The 14,966-nt window shown below is 35.8% G+C and overlaps 1 protein-coding gene across 1 annotated transcript in view; it reads left to right on the forward strand.

Annotated features, from left to right (window-relative positions):
* AVEN (apoptosis and caspase activation inhibitor) overlaps positions 1 to 14,966 on the forward strand; it is an 84,012-nt gene that overhangs the window by 68,311 nt on the left and 735 nt on the right. The window contains exons 3-5 of the mRNA XM_062494682.1: positions 11,394 to 11,464; positions 12,501 to 12,596; positions 14,148 to 14,508. Coding sequence (XP_062350666.1) covers positions 11,394 to 11,464; positions 12,501 to 12,596; positions 14,148 to 14,508 — 528 coding nt within the window. The remainder of the gene's footprint in view (positions 1 to 11,393; positions 11,465 to 12,500; positions 12,597 to 14,147; positions 14,509 to 14,966) is intronic.

Consider the following 14,966-nt stretch of genomic DNA (forward strand, 5'->3'; position numbering starts at 1 on the left):
TTCTGAAAGAATTAGAAGTCTAGGTTTGCTGTTAAAACTCAATTTTGAAAAATTTAGAACCATTAGTAAAACACCTGCATTTTGTATTTGCACTTAGCAAAGGCAAGATGTGCGATGTGTAAAAGGCAAGCAAAAATTAGTTCCTCCCTTTGAGAACTGTGGATTGTTGCAAAGCAGAGCTGTTTTAAAGTTGAGCTTCATTGGTCAATTTTTTAGACTCTGGTTAATTAACTAGACTATCATTCATTCAAACCTTTTATCTTTCTTTCCTTCTGCAGTAGCCAAAATCTTTAAGTGATTGTGAAATGATAACTGACGTACGCGTTCTTGGTGGTAGCGGGACTGGCAACAAATACAGAGGCTGTACTTGACAAATATGAGAAGTGGCACTGTAGTACCATATATAGTTTTCTTGGTTACAATGGAGAGATGTTTTTTTCCCTTCCATCCTGTCCCAGTGAATTCCTTCACAGTAAAGAAGATTGTTCCCAGTTTTGGGCTGACTTTCAGAAGTACAAACTGGAGCCTGTGGAAAAACTTCCTCTGAACTATAAAGATAGTTGAAGGCTGTATGTGTTAGGCTACAAGTAGACGCCTAAGTGACCTTGATGTCATCCAAAAAATTTGGTTGATTCTGATTCTTTTCTAGGCTCTGAAGCTCAAATGCAAAATGAACAAAGATATTTTACAAATGTTAATTTTAAAAGTGCTGACCAAAAGCAGAAGAGGTATTAAAATCCTGACTGTATGCTTAGAGAAAAGGTCATTTTTTTTCATCTTGGGAAAATACGTGGGTAGGAGCAGTATCTTGGTGGATGCTTTTTCTTATTCTATGAACACGATTATTTTTCCTTTTTACATATGTTTTAATAAGATTTGTAGCTGCTGAATATCTTCTACCTATTCTAAAATGTTTCCATTGTCTGCTAATCCTTGCTCTCAGATTGCTAATGAGCAAAATTAATGTGCCCAATAAGGCAAGGCTGACTGAAAACATTAAAAAAGAAGGGAGAGAAAGGGGGGGGGGAGGCAAAAGAAAACAAAAGGAAGAAGGGAAGCATCTTGAAACTCCTGTAAACAAAAGGAAAAAGGGAAGCATTTTGAAACTCCTATAAACAAAAGAAAAATGCTGTAACCTTTTGTTTTGAAATACATATTCAGAATTAAATCAAACACTGAGAATAATGTGTGATAAATGTCATGCATATTTCTGTGCACAGTGAAAGAGCAATGCAATTTGAAAAGGCAGAGCAGAGAATAAAGACTACTTTCTGCATGATTCACAGATCAATTCCTGCTAAAGTAAAAAATTCATTGATTAGCACCTGCTTATTATGTTTCAAGTAGACTGGAGGGACTTAATATACCACAATCATGATCAGAAATCTGGAAGAATAGATTTAAACAAGGTTAAAAGATAAAAGAAACCCCATAAGCAGGGCTAGAACAGAACAGAGAGTGGTGGATGAATGAATAGGTGGGGGAGGCCTTAGCATGACATTAAAATAAATCATGATGCAATGTCCTTGGGGGCCAAAGTTGTACATGCAATTTTTTTTAAACTCTGTAGAACTAGATCATAGAAAAAACACTAGAAATAAAAACAACAGAAAGGCAATATGTCTAGGGAATAACTGGCATACAGATGATTTTTCAGTTTAGCCAATATTACCAGATATGTCAGTCTTCAGTATCTTAAAACTTGAATTTTGATACTGCTATGATGCTGTTTAATAGTATGTCGGTAGTGTGATGGACAATAGAATCTTCAAATTAATATTTCAAGGTCAGCATTAAAATGCACATTTAAATTTTCTGCTCTTTGCATACAAAAGATCATTAAATAAAAATCAATACTTTTGCATTTTTCAGAGTGGTGAAACACTGTGTGTCAGTGGTAAATACATAGCCCAGATGGTATTTGTCATCCAGAAACCTGTAATTCTCCATTCTGCACCAACAATTCCTGTTTCTTAATTTGTGGGAGAGCTGAAGGTCTTGTCACTTCCATACAAGGAGAACTTGCATAAGAAGGCTACAGGATTTGTTGCTAAGGGGCATTGTAAGCTATAGAATGTAGAATGTTCAAGGCAAAGGCACAAGAGCAGAGGTTACCATGAGAAGTAGTGGTGTTTTCAGTAGAGCTAACCCAGTCTTTATTTACTTATGATAAATTTGTTAGAAAATCCCTTAAGCTACAAAAGACGAGCAGAAGCTTGTATGTGGCTACAATTTTCTTTTAACATGGAACGAAGAATTGTAGATAGTAAGTAATTATTTTTCTTCTTTTCACTTTGAGAAGAACTCTTAATTTCTTTTAATACAGGTTTTGAAACTTTGCATTGACCATTTCTCTGTGGCAATGGGAAACCTCCATTGTAGGTAATCATAACTTCTTAAGAATCACACTTTTGTAAATTTGGGCCAAGAATGTAGTGGCTTTCTAAGCCCTTGATAAGGCAAATCCTTTGGTCCAAATCCAAACAGTATGCTGTTTTGTTTGCTGGTATTTTTCACCACAAGTGAGTATTTATCTGCCGTTAGTTTTCATTTGATGTTCAGAATTCTCTGGTAAGTCAATCCACTGCTATCTTTGAAGGGGTATGAGTAACTTGAGCACACAAAGAAATGCTTTCCAGGCTCTTGCATGCTTATAGAACTGGAGCTTTACGAGATTTACTATTTCCTAACTGTAGTCCTTGTAATTTTATTAACATTTCAGGAGAAAATCCTCCTGTCTTGTTTTCTGAAGCTAGTTTTCTTGTTTAATTATAAAAAAATTTTTGCAAATCTTGCAAGCTATGGTGTCTCATATCTTGCAGAACCCTCATAAGTACAAGGAAGCCAATCCTCATACTCACTGTATCAAACTGCTTGAATATTTTTAGGCCTGCACATTTGTGTATAATTTATGAATACTTTTGAAAGATAGTCCCATAGACAGAGCATAATGTACCACCTACATGAATAGTGAATTGTGCTTTAGGGAAGGATAGTACTAATTTGGATGTGACGATAGTAAAAATAGAACAGTATCATAAAGAATATTTAACAAAGTTATATTCTTTATTGTAAATGTTCTTTCAAAGAATAAGGAATCAAAATGTAGCACTAAGAAAAATCTAGATTTTTTTTTCTGTTTGGAAATTCAAATAATGTAAGGAATGTGAAATAACCTGTGTACTTACGATTCAAAATTAAGGTTGGCCTTAAATGCTTCAAATGGAAGTTTGAATGTTCAACTGTCAAATGCATTGTAAACTTCTATGATTTGTCTTCTATAAAATTGGAGGGAAGAGGGATAGAGAAAGAGAGGTTTTCCTATGTTTGTGTGGCATGTAAGAACTGCAGATATGAGATTTTTTCCTCTGATTGTGTCAATTAGTGGTTATGATTACATTTAAAAACTAGCAGGCTGGTTAAAATAAAGTATTTATTGTTTGCTCTAAGATGGCTGTTGTGGGAGTTTGGGCATTCTTTTTCTAAAAATAAATTTTTGTGGGTGGAGGTATAATGTGGAATAAAGGGGACTTATTTTATATATTCCTGCATTTTCTGGACAAGTAAGATGCGTAACGAATTTTGTGTTTTCAGACCAAATATTCTGACAGCGTACTTACAGAAAACAGTAGTAATCCTATTGTAAATTTGTGCAATGCAACTAATCTTAGCTACCTAAGAGCAGTTTATATCTAACTGTGTGACAGTTAAATATGACATTCTATTAGATGGAAAAGTGCAAGAATTGGTTCTGGTTCAATGATGTTCTCAGCTCCTAGATACAATGCAGCAATACGTTTTTGTGCACTGTTCATGCAGGAGGTATAATGAGCAATGATTCTAATAAAGAATAATTGGGAGGAACTTTTCTTAAATAGGACAAGGTAAAGAACCTAGACCAATGAGTGCCATTCTACAACTCGGCAAAAGCTATTAACATGCATTTTCTGTTCTTTCTTGTAGCTAGCATGACATGTGATATCTAAACAACAGTAGTAGTTTTATTGTGGTTTTGAAACATATTTTACTTAAACTTTGGATTTGGAAACACTGAAAATTGGTCCTCTTTTGTACTTAATAAAAAATTAAAACCTCACTAATGAATGGCAGAAGTTTTGCTATCCATTTTGGGATATATTTTTTAGCTACTCAAAATATCAAACCTTAGCAGGATAGGATGATGAATTATTTGCAAGCTGTACAGTTTAACGTATCTATGAAGGGTGCTGTTTCACTTTTAACCTCACTTCAGTAGAAAACTAAACTGTTCATCCAAGCTGTCATTTTGCTTTTAAAGCGGTCCTGTGAGTTTAGAGGTACCGTCTGCCCCAAGGTCTCAAGGCAGTAATTCTGCTTACTAGAATGCTCAGGAGTGCATCCCTCTCTGCTCTTCCTCATCCTTCACTGCCCATTCTCTGTGGCTGCCACACGGTGGTTCCTGTAAATAGGCAGGGCAAACTGGGGATCTTTTGGGATGACTGTCTTTCATTGTGATTGAATATTGTTCTTGGATTCTTTTCTTTTCATGATGTCTCTCCTCACAAGAGTTGGAATATAAGAGCACCTTGTGCCAGCAAATGCAAATGGATTCCTCTTCTGAGTTCTGCAGTTTGATGTTATGCAAATCTTTCTTTCTGGGTGGGAACCTTGCCATTTCTTCTTTTTTTCCAGTGTTGAATTTCAGCTTTGCTTCCTGATCTGGACATGTGCTGGACTGATGTTAGTTGCTTATATGGTTTTGGAAAAAAAAACAGTGTCTTCACAAAGGGCCAGATCATTAGTTCCCTTAAACTGTCACTCTGTGTGGATCACAAACTCTTCTGTAAAGCTACCTTTTCTTCTGTTGGATCTAGTCTTACAAAAATATATGAGTTCCCTCCCTTTTACCCAAAAGAATTTCTGTTGCTACCCCAGGAAGAATCACAAATTTCATTGGTCTTGTGTATTTATGTAATTAAGCTTCATTTTCATTATTAAGTTATGCAGCAATCTTTTTCCTTTTTTTTTCCCAGCCTACTGCTCAAAAAACAGTATGCTCTGTGGATTTATATACTTTGTCTAATATTGCAAGCTGGCTGAGGTGACATTTAAAAATCACTAAGTATGTTATAAATTAGTGGCCTGAAAAAAATGACACTAGAAAATGTCATAAAGCATCAGGAAAAATGTAAATATTTAAGGTGGCTAGCTTATACTTAATGAAAAGTTTAGGCTTACCTATGGGGAAATCAGTAACTTCAACCTTAAATATGATTTTATTGTGTATCCGTTAAAAAAGTGAATACTGGAGAAGATGGGATTGGTGCTTATGAATAACCACGCTACTGTAGTTGAGAGAAATTTTGAATATACCTTTTTGTCCAATGCATGTTGCATATTTTGCATTTTTGTAGCATTCCAAAAGCTATAGTAATGAAGTAATTAATAAAAAAATTACATATTAAAAAATAGTGATAAATTTAAGAAAATGTGGAAAAAAAACAGAAAACACAAATGTCCATAGGCTTGAAAGAACACAGCTACAGACTAGAAACAAATTTGCAAATTGCCTACTTTTCCTCCTTATTTTTCTTGTAGAAGGATAGCCAATTAAAAGAAGAGTAGAACTCAAAGGTGATAAAACCCTTGCTATTTGATTTAGTTTAGGATTGGTTCTACTGAAGCAGACCCACGGTCCATCTGGAGACAGCTGAGCTAAGGTATCTGAATGTACTATATCATAAGCTACTTTCCCACATTCTTTCATGACCTGCAATAGTTTATGTCTGAGGAACTTCCTGAGCCAGATGTGCAGCCCTTGTGTTGAGAAATAATTATCCTATATCCCTCCTTGCATGTTGTGGTGTCTGCACCATCTGGTGGCATGGAGTCCCACAACTCAGCTTCAAGTTATAAAGATCTGCCACATTTAATCTGTTTTGGGTCTGGTACCTGCTGGGTTCATTTGCTGCCTCTTGTTGAGAAAAGACAATGAGTGGTTAGTCCCCATTTGCCCTTTTTATGCCTTTCCTTTTTAGATCTCTTTTATGTTCCCTTGGTTCCACTCCTTTGGCTTAAGGCACTAAATTGCTTCTGATCCAGAATCTGTTCTATGCCTTTTCTAATGTTACATTTTTTGAGACTGGGCTTGGGAAACCAAGACTGCACAGTATTCAAGGTGGTGCTGGTGATAGCAGTGTAATGATGTTCTGTGTGTTGTTCCCTCCTGCCTTTTTAATAATTCCACGGAGTTTGCTGCTTTGCAAACTTTGTAGCACTGATTTTGATTTGGAATGCTGTTGGTTAGCTCTCAACTTTCTTTGAGAATTGCTGCATTTTGCAGTTTAGGTATTGAGCTTCATTTACCATTTTAAGATCTACTTTCTCAATCTTATGGAGCTCTTTTATGTCATTCTTCACAGCCTACCTTCATCTGCACTAACGCATGGTATCATCAGCAAATTTTGTTACTTCATCTTGTCCTCTTGTTTTTCTCTTCTGTTTTAATGGAGGGAAGAGATTAAATAGCTAGAACTCCAGGTAATTGCACAGGTTTTTTCTTTTAATGTGAAAATTGACAATTCAGTCTTTTCTTCCTACTTTAAGGTAATTATTTATTCATACAAAGCCTCCTTTTTGGTGCTCTGAAGTCTTGGGTGGGAAAGAGAGTGGGATGTCAGTGAGAGCTTTTGGAAGTGCATGTAAATTATATGAACTAGATCCTGCTTATGAGCATGATATTTTGCTTCTTTCAAGAAGTTGTCTTAGATCATGCAGGAGAACTTCACATGACATCTTGACTCTCCCCCAAAATACTGTATTTATCTGCATAGCCATTAAATTTCTGATAGTTTCTACTTTTTCCATCAAACACATTGAGCTGATATTGCACTGTCTTCCCCAGTCTCCCTTTCACTGTTTCCAGTATCCTTGAGCTGGCATTTGGCTCTTTTAAGCTTTTAAGGCTTAAAGGCATTCCTGTTCCTTCTGTCTTAATTCTTAGTCACCTGGTATTCATAAAGAAGAAAGTGTACTACTGTTTGTTTTTCTGAACCTCTTTCAGTATAATTTTGTTTGTTTTTCCTGACTCTTGTTAGCCTCTGTTTTAGTTTATAGTAAGATTTGTTTTGTGGGGGATTTTTTTTTTGTACGTGTTTTTTTTTGTTGTTGTTGTTTGTTTGTTTGTGGGGTTTTTTTGTTTTTTTATTTTGTGTGTGTGTGTGTGTTTGTTTTTTTCTTTTTTTAACCATTGTGTATTTTGGCATTTGTTGGCTTCTCATGTGGAAAAAAATGGTACCTGTCTTTGATTTCAACAGGCTGCCGTTCCTTTATGTGTTGAATTAGTTCTGTTCTTCCTGAACAGACACTCTTTATTCCAGAACCAGCCCTGGTTTCCAAAGATCCTTCCTTCTCCCTTCTTTCTCTGTGATGATGCATTTTAAATTTTGAAGACATCGTTTAGCCTTGGTGAGATAATCCTACTGTTTGGTCGGATGTTTTTATTTTAAAATGTGACTAGTAGTGCTGCGTAGTTGTGTCAGGGAAATAATTTAGAATATTGCTGTTTTTTGAATCTGGTTACAAATATCCTTTTATAGTTTCCACTGCAGACTACAAATATCCTTGCTATCAGTATCCTATGGAGATAAGCTGAAAGAATTGGGGATTTTAGCCTGAGGAAGGGAAGACTCTGGGGAAACCTTATAGTACCTTTCAGTACCCAAAGGGGGCTAAAAGAGAGATTATGATTAAAAAGTGGGTTTAGAGTATTATATTTGCACTTTCAGCACTTCTTTACAGCCATGGCAATCTTAGAAGGATCATGTTAATTCCTTGCTATTCTCGTCCTCCAATTTCATGTCTAAGAATACAGAGTATTTTTCCTCTGTTTTCAGTATTATGTGATTGAGAGAGTTTTAAATTAGCAAAATCATTCCACTGATACATTTTTTTCTGCTGAAAGCTGGATTTCTTCATTTTTTTTCTACTTTTAGACTTTAAATTTAACAAATGAGAAAATATTTATTATAGCTTACAGGTGGGTTGTGTTTTGATTCTGTTATTCGATGAATACTTGTAGAAAAAGATAACTGGGATAATAAAAAATTAAAGATACCTTTTATTTAAATGAATCGATTTAGCTTATGATCTATTTGAGTGGTAGTAAAGTAGGGTTGTGTACTTCTGCCATTTTCATAATAATTTCACATTTTAAACAATAAACAATATTGTTTAAAATCGGCCTATCATGACTGTTACCAAAGACCATGTGTAAGGTTTACTTGAATGCCTTATTTTCAGCTACTCTGTATTTGAAGGCCAAATGGTACTTGTAGGTAACATAAAAATTATTGTAAAGAAGGAAATTTTTTTTTTTTATGTTGAAAGGAACTCAAGAGTTATAGCAAGGGGTTTCATTACTATTCATGGCATAAAAGGAGGTTATTTTCAGGGTAAAGGAACTTGTGAAAGGATAATTGGTTAGACTAACATCCTCATTGACCTAATTTGCATTAAATATGCTACTGTGAATTGTAGTTATGCTTTTCCATTTGAAAGGCATGCTTTGTTAACTTACTTAAAGAGCCTAATTAAACTGCAATTTAAGTCATACTCTTTAATTCAGCGGTACAATATCAAACTGAGGTTCTGTGATTACCAACTTCGTGAGTGTGGACGCTCGTAAACCAGTGGATTGATCCCAGTGGATTTTCTGGATGAAGTAGGTTGATTTAGCTAGTTTACATCTGATCATTCTCAGATACTGAAAGCATTTAATTAATCTTTTAGTTTAATTTTACTCTTTTATAAGAGCATAATCTTCTTGATGCGGCATGAGCAATAACTAGAGCAGTCTTGGAATATTGGAAGAAAGTACCTATGCCTTTGTTCTAGTTGTAGGAAGACTAAGGACCATTTACTTGGTAGGACTGCTTTGCAAATGTAACTAAATAGTCTTTTATATATGAGCTGTTAAAAAACTAATTTCCAGATTTTCATACCCATTTTAAAATCAGGAGACTAATATTTTTATTTCTTTGGTTTTCAGAATTAGTTATGTATTACCAGTACTCTAGATATTTTGAAACAAAGGCATTTATTTCCTCTTGTGCAATGAAGGGGGAGGTGACTGTCAGTAGTGAGACAACTGTGAGTGCTGAAATGTTTGCATCTGCAGATAGATGCATAAAGATATAGGGTCTTATATATCCACAGTGCTGAGCATCCCTAGAAAAAGCATGGAACCTGGTGTTTATATTTATGAATTGAACATTTGTAAAATAAGCCACCTTATTAGATAGCTAATCTAAAGTGCTTCTTTTTAATTATTGGCACTTGTACTATTTGATAATGGCTGTTTTCAAAATAAATATTTCTGAAGACACTGAATGTAAACCAAAACATGTCTGATCAGGCAAGGTTATATATCAGCACAACACTGCTGAGCTGTGTTGGATAAAGCAATTGAAAAAAGAGAAATGCATATTCAGGCTGGACATGGTAATGGGCTTAAATATCTATACAGATACCCAGCTGAGAGGGTCACTTTCTTGCTGTAATAGTTCTGAAAATGGCAATGGTGGATTTGCCAGATACTCAGTGTTACTAGTATATGACTATATTTGCATGTGCAATAACCATACATGAAATGCAATGAATTAGAAATGGACTTTAGATAGTAAAAAATTTTAAAATTCTTGGCCAATAAATTTTAAGTTCCACCTGAAGGATGATTAGATCTCTCGTTTCTCATTATTTGGCAAAGAAATATGCCAATTGTTATGCCATTTTGCTGCTTATTCATTTTGTTTGCAAAACAGAAGCCAGTTGATGCTTGCACTATTGAGTAAAACTGCTGAAAGGTTGCACTGTCCTACATTTTGAGACAGGCAGAAAATGTAAAAGAAGCCATTTTGGGGAAGGCAAATTATACGTTCAGATTTTGTCTGCGGGATTAAGGGCATGATTCAGGAATCATCAAAGGTATGAATGGCAGTTAGGATGTTGAGAGCCAAATGAAAGCTAGATGGTAAGTTGTTAGTAAAGCCACTGAAAACTCCTTTAGGGCATTCATTCTCTTTTAGAGAGAGCTTTTGCTTCTCAACCAACTGCTGAAATAAATCACAGTGACTTACAGGTGACCACAGAATGGTCAGGTTGGAAGGGATCACAGTGGTCATCTGGCCTAACCTCCCTGCTCACGCAGTCATCCCAGAGCACATGGCACAGGATTGTGTCCAGATGGTTCTTGAATATCTCCAGTGAGGGAGACTCCACAGCCTCCCTCGAAAACCCGTTCCAGTGCTCAGAGGAAAGTTTTTCCTCATGTTCAGGTGGAACTTCCCATGCATCAGTTTCTGCCTATTGCCTCTTGACCTATTGCTTGGCCTCACCAAGGAGAGTCTCTTGACCCGCTCCCTTCAGAGACCTACAGACAGTGATGAGGTCCCCTTTCTGTCATCTCTTCTTGAGACTGAACAGGCTCAGCTCGCTCAGCCTTTTGTCAAAAGAGAGACTCTAGACCCTTGACCAACTTAGTAGCTCTCTAATTCTCAGGATCAGATTTCATCTTTTTCAAGTAATAATTGCACATGGCTTTTTCTAATACAACTCCTGAAATAGTTATTGATCCTTAAATTACAGTCTAGTCTAGTCTTAGATTTCTCTTACTCTGTACCTTTGGCCATCATCTTGCAACCCTAATCTTTCATGTTTGTTCTGTCACAGACTTTACTGGGGTTTTTTTGAGTTACTGGAGTTGTTATATTTTTTTTCAGTAACTAAATTTGTAGGTCTGTCTTCTGTAACACATCACGGTGCTGCAGTAAAAATATTGCATTTCAAGCAAAACGATAATCCAGTATCCCTTACAGTAAGAAAAGGTTTCTACTGTCTTGAAGGAATATGATAGGTTAGAATATCCTGTTTAACTTATTTACTCCTACTTAAGGGTTTCTTTTAATTCAGTCCTTTTTGCATATGAATCGGAATTTGGGATTCAGTGCCTTTTTTGATGATGTGCAGGAGGAGGGAGTAGTTCAAAGAAGGGAGAGAATATAGCTACCGGACAACAGGAAGTTTTGGCTTGTACAAAGTGCTAAAAAAATATTTATTATCCAAATTGGACTTCTGAATGAAAATTCTGCATGTTGGCATGGCACCTAACACCACATCATTCAGTTTTGCATATGTTGCCCCTTTTTAGTACTGTTTTGCAGTAAACAATTAAAAGTCCTATAGAAGTTCGGCATAAATAAGTTTAATATTGTGAATACAAGCAGCATTAATATTAACAGAAAATTTTTGAAGAGGTGAGATTTATTTCTTGAATTTACTTTTTTAGGGTTGGGAACTTCAGGGAAAACTTTTTATTCTTTTTGAAAATAATTATATTTTTAATTTCTCTTCCTCAGGAGATTCCTTTACACAGTTTCGATTTGCTGATGAGAAAGAATGGGATAAAGAAAGTGTATGCCATAAGCAGGTAACAGAATTATCATTCTAATGATTTTATATAGATAATCACCTGGGACAGAATATCTAGGCAGTTGTGTCTTCAGCAACAAATTGTTAATACAATAATAGGACTCTTTATTCTGTATATTTTTACCTATTTCTCTTTAGTGCTGCAGGTTCTTGTCCTTGGGCCTTGTCCTTTATTTTTTTTTTCTACTGAAGGCTAATCAAAGCTGCAGGCTTGGTTTTTAAGTAATGCTGGGAGGAAATAACAAGAAAGGCCTCCAGTGAAGAGAAAATAAGGGACTGTCTCTTTGCTTTACTGACATAGGAATTCAGCATTCCTTTTTCAGTTGTATTCAAGAGAAAAGTGTTTAATAGAATGATTATAACAATACCTGTAGGAGTATATTCATATATTGGACTGTGAAGCATTCTGGTTCCTTCAAATTAACAGTTCGTATCCACTGGTTGAAACTTCATGCCTTAAATAATTAGGACACCAACTATATTTTTTGTATATGAATTCTTTATGTTTGAATATAAAGGAGTGCAGCAATAGAATTCTTCTGTTTTCTCCATCAGGATACTTTAAAGTGTTTCAATCTCTGTCTTCCTTGTCCAGGTCATGTAAATTTTTGCAAGATATATGCTTTTGTCTTCCAGACTTTTCATAGAATTGCTGTGAAAATTTGCTAGAGTGTTTCTTGTAATATCCACATGTATTCAAATTTATTTTCTAAGATACTACAATTCTTATTCCTTGGGAAGTGGTATTTAAAGGCACTTTAGAGTTGCAATGTCATTAAAGTGAGGAACTAAATCCAAATACAGCATTTGTCTAAACCACCACCTGTTTCTTCACTGGAACATGGGCTTTCAGTGACTATTTTTTCTTACTAGTTCTTCTGTTCCTAGTGTGCAGGATGGTGTCAGTATCCCAAATATTAATTTAACGTAATACATTAAAATTATGAGGGTTTTTGCTGATGGATGTTTTTGTGTTTGGTTGGTTGTTTTGGTTTTTTTTTCACAAGTGTACTATGTGTTGAATTGTGTTGCAGTTCTCTGTACTTTCTGTTGACTGCCAGTCTTTGGTCCAGGCCCTTCAGGAATTGCCTCTACATCTGAGGCTGAATGTAGCTGCTGAACTTGTGCAGGTAATGCTGTGAAATTTCACAAGAAAATGCAAATATTTTATGAGAGATAATGTATACAAGAATGATTAGTCTTCAAACAGAAGTAGAGTGTATTATATAAGTAAATACATTCATTTAGACTGGTGTGTTAAGTGGCATGTAATGCAGGATACCCTCTATTGACACATTTTGTGTGTTTATTTCGCCTTAAACAAAATGTCTGGATGTGCAGCATATTAGATTTGAAATCAGGTGTCAGAGTGTTTGACATGGGATGATTGCACTATTTTTGTGTTTGCTTCTCTCGTTAGCAGCTGTTAAAAGCTTGCACAAAATTTTCTAAGTGCTTTTACATTCTTCCTGCTAATTATATTAATTGTGATTTAATCTTCTATATAGTTAATATCAACATGCATATTTTCTTTATCCATTAAATAATTCTTATAGGTAAAACTTTCAATTGTACAGGTAAAGAAGATGTCATTTATTCTCCACTGGTGTGATGCAACAGTATTAATAAAGTGTTCAAATGGAGAAAAAGAAAATACTAATATAAGGGAAAAAGAGCCAGTGAGACTTAAATATAAAACCAAAATTTTTTTAAAGGATCCATATGTCCAAGCAAGAAGTATGGCACTTACAGGATTAAGAGTAGCCCTAGGGAGAAGGACTTCAGGGGTGTTTGTGAATGAAACGATCAGCATGACTCAGCAATGCGTGGCATGTTTCAAAGGAAACCTCAGCATCAGGTTGAGGGAGGTGGTTCTCACTGTCTGCTCTGCCCTTGTGAGATCCCCCCTGGAGAGCTGCATCCAGCTCTGGGGTCCTCAGCACAAGAAGGACATGGACCTGTTGGAGTGAGTGCAGAGGAAGGCCACAAAGTTGATCAGAGAGCTGAAGCACCTCTCCTGTGAAGACAGGCTGAGAGTTGGGGTTCTTCAGGCTGGAGACCAGAAGGTGCCAGGGAGACCTTACAGCACCTTTCAGTACCTTAAGCAGGCCTGCAGAGCAGAGCTGGAGAGGGACTTTTCACATGGACATGTATAAATAGGACAAAGGAAATAGCTTTAAGCTAAAGGAAGGTTGGTTCAGATTAGATTTCAAGAAGTTCTTGGCTGTAAGAATGTTGAGGCACTGGAACAGCTTTCCTAGAGAAGCTATGGATCCCTATCCCTAAGCTCCCTATCCCTGGAAGTGTTCAGTGCCAGGCTGGATGAGGCTTTGAGCAGTCTGGATTAGTGGAAAGTTCCCTGCCCATGGCAGGCAGCTTAGAACAGGTAATCTTGAAGGTCCCTTCCAAACCAAACCATTCTATGATTCTGTCAGTATCAATGTTAGCATACAATCTCATATTCTGTACTAAGGGATAAAAGGAGTTTATATTTGCATTTGCTTTTGCAAAGGTATCAAGATAACTTTAGTTTACTTTTATTTCTGAATTTAATTATGCTCAAATTTCCTGTCCCTTCTTAAGAGATCAAATATAGCAAGTATGAATTATAATCCAAATTTGACAGAATAGTAATAATATATAATCATTGTAAGAACTAAAATCCTTTGTTGTACTCCTAGGCATCAACACCTCTAGAGATCCCACAGATGAAATCTAAAATTTTTGATGATGAGAAGAAGAGAGAGCAGCTGTTTCCACAGTCTCTGGCTCAAAGTGAAGCTGGGTTGGTCTGCCGTCCTGTTGGTAATTCTGTTGCTCTATCAGAAGCTGGGAGTAAAAAGGTCTCTAGGGCAAATGCAAGAGATTCATTTCAAAGAGTCAATCCACTAGCAAACCAAGACACTGACCATTTGGATGAAGAACTAGATCTTCTCTTGAATCTAGAGGCTCCCATTAATGCAGAAAATAGACATGCATCAGGTATATTATCCTGCAGCATATCAACTGAGAAAGATTTGAAAATTGATTGTAAGGAAAATGGTAAGTTTTCTCCCCAGCATGACCTTATTTAATTTTCATTGCTCTCTGTTTTGGTGATGTTTTTGAATGTTTGATTAGCCAGTCAACCGTACTGCTGACATCATCTGTGTCACAATGCATTTCATTTATCTGGGGCTGTGTTCTGGCTCATTTGTTCATTTTCAGTTTTAACTCCTCACTAACCTCCTCAAGTGTCCAACTAACCATTTTTAGTTCACTTTAAACATCAAGTGAAATTATTCTGTAAAACAGCATTGAGCTTATGATTTAGCAAAAAATTAGATTTAAAAAAAGTATACTGCTAGGGAATATTGTTGCAGTGAAGATAAAGTATTTTAGTAACTTCATCAGTCTTTAGTTCATTGTGCTAACAGTGTACAGAAGATATGACTATTTCTGATGGCTTCTCCTAGATGTCACTTTGAAACTTTACTAACATTGATTTTACAAAATGAAGT

Source organism: Cinclus cinclus, chromosome 6 (assembly GCF_963662255.1).
Source record: "Cinclus cinclus chromosome 6, bCinCin1.1, whole genome shotgun sequence".
NCBI lineage: Eukaryota > Metazoa > Chordata > Aves > Passeriformes > Cinclidae > Cinclus > Cinclus cinclus.